This window comes from Hippocampus bargibanti, linkage group LG01, assembly GCF_051943395.1.
Source record: "Hippocampus bargibanti isolate YZ-2025 linkage group LG01, ASM5194339v1, whole genome shotgun sequence".
NCBI classification, from domain to species: Eukaryota; Metazoa; Chordata; class Actinopteri; order Syngnathiformes; family Syngnathidae; genus Hippocampus; species Hippocampus bargibanti.
This window is the reverse complement of record NC_142734.1, coordinates 15,705,998-15,710,053: the sequence shown is the minus strand read 5'-3', so window position 1 is coordinate 15,710,053 and position 4,056 is coordinate 15,705,998. Positions and strand designations below refer to the sequence as shown.

The following is a 4,056-nucleotide window of genomic DNA, read 5'->3' as shown; positions in this document are numbered from 1 at the left end:
TCATTTGCAAAGTGCCTTTTATTTTACGTTGCCTTGATTACATGCCTCTACATTCAAACATAAGCCAGTATCGCATAGAATCCAACTGTTAAAGATTCAAATGGATTTCCCTCAATCTAAGGGAAACAATCTCATAGATAGTAGCATTGGATATTGTGTACAAACAGGAACAACTCTGTAATGGGCTGATCTTTCCTGCAACTGTCTTTAGGTCGAACCAACTTGTGTGTCAAAATACAAAAAGGAATTTGTTTAAGTAGACGTTAGCCTTCAGTCGTGTCCTTGGGGGAGTCAAACTCTTCCTGGACAGTAGACCGCCTCGCTCTGGCTTGACGGCCCTTTTACGCGGGAGAGACGGAGCTGGAAGAAACAGAGGAGGCCTCGGTTTTGGAGGCGGAAGTGGAAGCACCCTCCTCCTCCTCGAAGGGATTCTTCCCGCAGCAGAGGGTGGTGATCATGCAGTGGCGGAACTGCTTGTTCATGCAGATGTAGATCAAGGGGTTGTAGATGGCGGAGCTCTTGGCAAAGAAAGCTGGGATAGTCATGAAGACAGGCCCGAAGTCGGAGCCCTGATGCGTGAAAATCCACCAGGCAACGCTGGCGTAGGGCAACCAACACACCAGGAAGGCAATCACCATGAGAACAACCATGCGGGTGACTTCCCTCTCAGCCCTCTGGGTGGTCTCGGACTCCTGCTGAGCGGCGGCCGCCTCTTTGACAGCGCAGAGCAAGCGGCCGTAGCAGAAGAACACGATGGTCAGCGGAGTGAGGAAGTGGCAGACGAACATGTACACCACAAAGGACTCGTTGTTGAAACCCTCAGCCCGGGTGTAATAGTCGACCCCGCAGGAGCACTGCATGCCCTCCGGGATGTAACGGGACCAGCCGACGAGGGGAGGCACGGCGCAGGCGCAAGCCATGAGCCAGGTGAAAGCCAACCCCATGATGGCGTGGTTCTCTCCAAAACGGAAGTTGCTGATGGGCTTGCAGACCACCACCCACCTCTCAATAGCCAGAACCACCAGGGACCAGAGGGCGATTTCACCACCGAGAGTAGCAAAGAATCCTTCCAGATTGCAGCCCAGACGCCCGAGCACAAAGTAGCCGTGCATGGAGGTGTACATGGTGGTGGTGAAGCCTCCGAACACCAAGAAGAGGTTCGCCACCGCCAGATTCAGCAGGATGTAGTTTAGAGGCGTCCGCAGTTTCTTGTGCTCGATGGTGACGTACAGGGTGAGGAAGTTGATGGGGAAGCCGAGCAGGATGAGCAAGAACATGTAGGCACCCAGAGCGGCGAAGGCCGCTGGGTTGACAAGGTAGTACTGAGGGTATTCATAAGGACTCCGGACAATGCCGGTGGTGTTGACCATGGGGATGTAGAAATAAGGTCCTTCCGTGCCGTTCATGGTTGCAGCCGGCGGTTGCGATCAGCCCTTCACTGGTGTTTCTTCTGGCTGTTGCGGGAGCGTGATGGAGAAGGGGACCTTGCAACAATCGGACCCCGGTGGCGACGCTCAGCCTTTTAAAAGGCGCACTTTGGATTATCACCTTCCAAATCTGTCAGCACAAAGTGATTTAGGCCACGTTTAATATCTAATCCAGCCATCCCTGCAAACAGAACTGACCACTCATCAATATATTAAGGAATTAATTACACTTGCTCAGAGCTCTTCCAAACGTGGCACATATTTTGCACATCGAGTACATTGGGTATCTGTTTTAACTATGGGTATCTATGGGTATTGGGTATCTGTTTTAACATAAACAACTTTTTGGGTATCTGTTTTAGGTGTTTGGTTGCTCAAACTCTGAATTGAAGTACTGTATGTATTTGCTTTCATTTTCAGGTGAACTTATCATGGTGTGTCCATACTGTATCTCAACCTCATTTCATTTTACCAAAGGCAGAGAAATATTCCCATCCAGAAAGGCTGAACGAAATGTAATCATACAACAGCAAATATAAAGTTTACCATTTCCTCAACTGCTTCATCATCACAAGGTTCACAGGCGTGCTGGAGTCGACACCAGCTGTCTGTGGGCAGTCGACAGGGTGCACCCTGACTTCATTGCCAGTCAGCTACAGGTCAAAAATAGAAAAAGGGCTACAGAGACAACTTGGAGTGTTCCATTAACCTGCAATGCATGTTTTTGGAAGGAAAATGTACAACCTGGGGAAAACCCACGCAGGCACCGTGAGGCACTAACCACTACCCTAACATTTTCCAACAATTTAAATCCAATTAATCTACTCCCAAGTTTGAAATACAGACATCCAGAAATATCCCAACCCCCACAAAACAATTTTACACACAGTTTGAAATAGATTGAAATGGTTAATGAATTTGATATAAAGTAATACAAGTGTTCCCAAGGCTGGTCTTGATTCAAATAACTAGGGACATTGTCGGGATTCTCGGAGCTGGATAATGAGCCAATCTTTGAATCAAAAACTGGTTCAATGGCTTCTCTTGAGGATTGGATTTGGGCAGCCCTGCCGCAGATCATTTAACACACTCTTTTTGCTTTATCGGGAGATGACTTGGACGTCTTTCTTGGATTCTTTTCTGTTCCTTCTTTATTTGTTGGCCACTACTCAGAGCTTCCTGTCATATTGTGTTATTAAAAGAAAAACAGATGGCAGGGGCAAGGGGCGAGCTTTTATTAACATCTCAAGGTAATAAACCCAACCGGTCTGCTCGGCATCTCCGAAGGAAGTTGGCGGAACATTGCATAAAACATCCTCACGCATGATGCAAGCAAACCAAATTTGGAATGGATTGGATTGGATATGCCTTTATTAGTCTCACAGTGGATCACAGTCTCACAGTCTCATAGTGGATCGTCGCAACAAAATAAAATACTTTTAAAAAACACACCCTTGTCCACTCACACCCGCACATTCTGCAGGGGCAACCCGCCAACCTTTCTGGCATATGTTGTCTTATACCACAATAAAACTCCAGCATGATGGTCAAGGACGATGTGGGTTGCTCCAGAGAAGGAGTGAGAGTGAGGACAAAAAGGGATAATGTTTTAAGAGGAAGCCTCACTGCCATGAACCTGAATGCCCCTGAGACGTGACGCACAGTATATCACTCATGTATTTTCCTGAATCTAATTTTTGTGCATAGAATGTAGCAGCTTTTTAAATGGGTCTATAAATATGGCCTTTTATGTTCGTACAGGCTCAAGTGTGGCTTGTATATAGAGCACAGGCTGAGTGGTGAAGCGTCTAAGCTGTTGAAGAGCTCAGCACTTTCCTAATGGGTGTTGTATTAAAGAGATTTGGGGCTTATGGATGTGTTACTCTCATAGGCCTGTCACGGTTTTAACGGGGTCATTTTCACTCAGTGACATGTTGCCATCTTCAGCCTCATTACACTTTTCTTTCTCCTGTTTTTTGTTCTACCTTTATAACTTTTTCTGACCGGGTTGGCCTCAAGGCCACCAGCATCACGGGGAAGTGTGGTTGTCAGCCGTCAGCTGATCCGTGGGGAAAAATTCTGGTCCAATCTGACAGTCAGATGAGGAAAACAGTCATTGTTTTGACCCTTACTGGTTGGGGATGGAGACTCTGTGGTGGGTCCACCGAGAGAGAGAGAGAGAGAGAGAGAGAGAGAGAGAGAGAGAGAGAGAGAGAGAGAGAGAGAGAGAGAGAGAGAGAGAGAGAGAGAGAGAGAGAGAGAGCCCACACAGGCACTAGGAGAGCGGCCGTCTGTGCTCAATTGAATGTACCTGATTGGTGAAGAGTTAGAATGAAACGACGATTTTCCACAGAGTATACAGTAGCTTTACTGTTGTTAGCTAGCACGCTACCAAAAGGGCCTGAAATAAAATCCTGCCTTTGCTGACCTCTAGTGGTTTCTCTTCCTCCTATACCAGGGGTGTCCAAAGTCGGTCCTCGAGGGCCGCCGTCCTGCCTGTTTTCCAGCTCTCCCAGGAGCAACTCAAATCATCAGGACCATTTTGATGCTGCTTCAGAGCTGGCTGATGAGCTGATAATTTGAATCAGGTGTGTTGCTCCTGGGAGAGCTGGAAAACAGGCAGGACAGC

General features: G+C 47.6%; 1 protein-coding gene across 1 annotated transcript; it reads right to left on the bottom strand.

Moving 5' to 3' along the window:
* LOC148903299 (rhodopsin) lies at nt 1-1,501 on the bottom strand. Its single transcript, XM_088999541.1, has one exon. It carries the CDS (start codon nt 1,404-1,406, stop codon nt 342-344), a length of 1,065 nt encoding a protein of 354 aa, XP_088855667.1. The 5' UTR covers nt 1,407-1,501; the 3' UTR covers nt 1-341.
* Nucleotides 1,502-4,056: the final 2,555 nt, after the last annotated feature.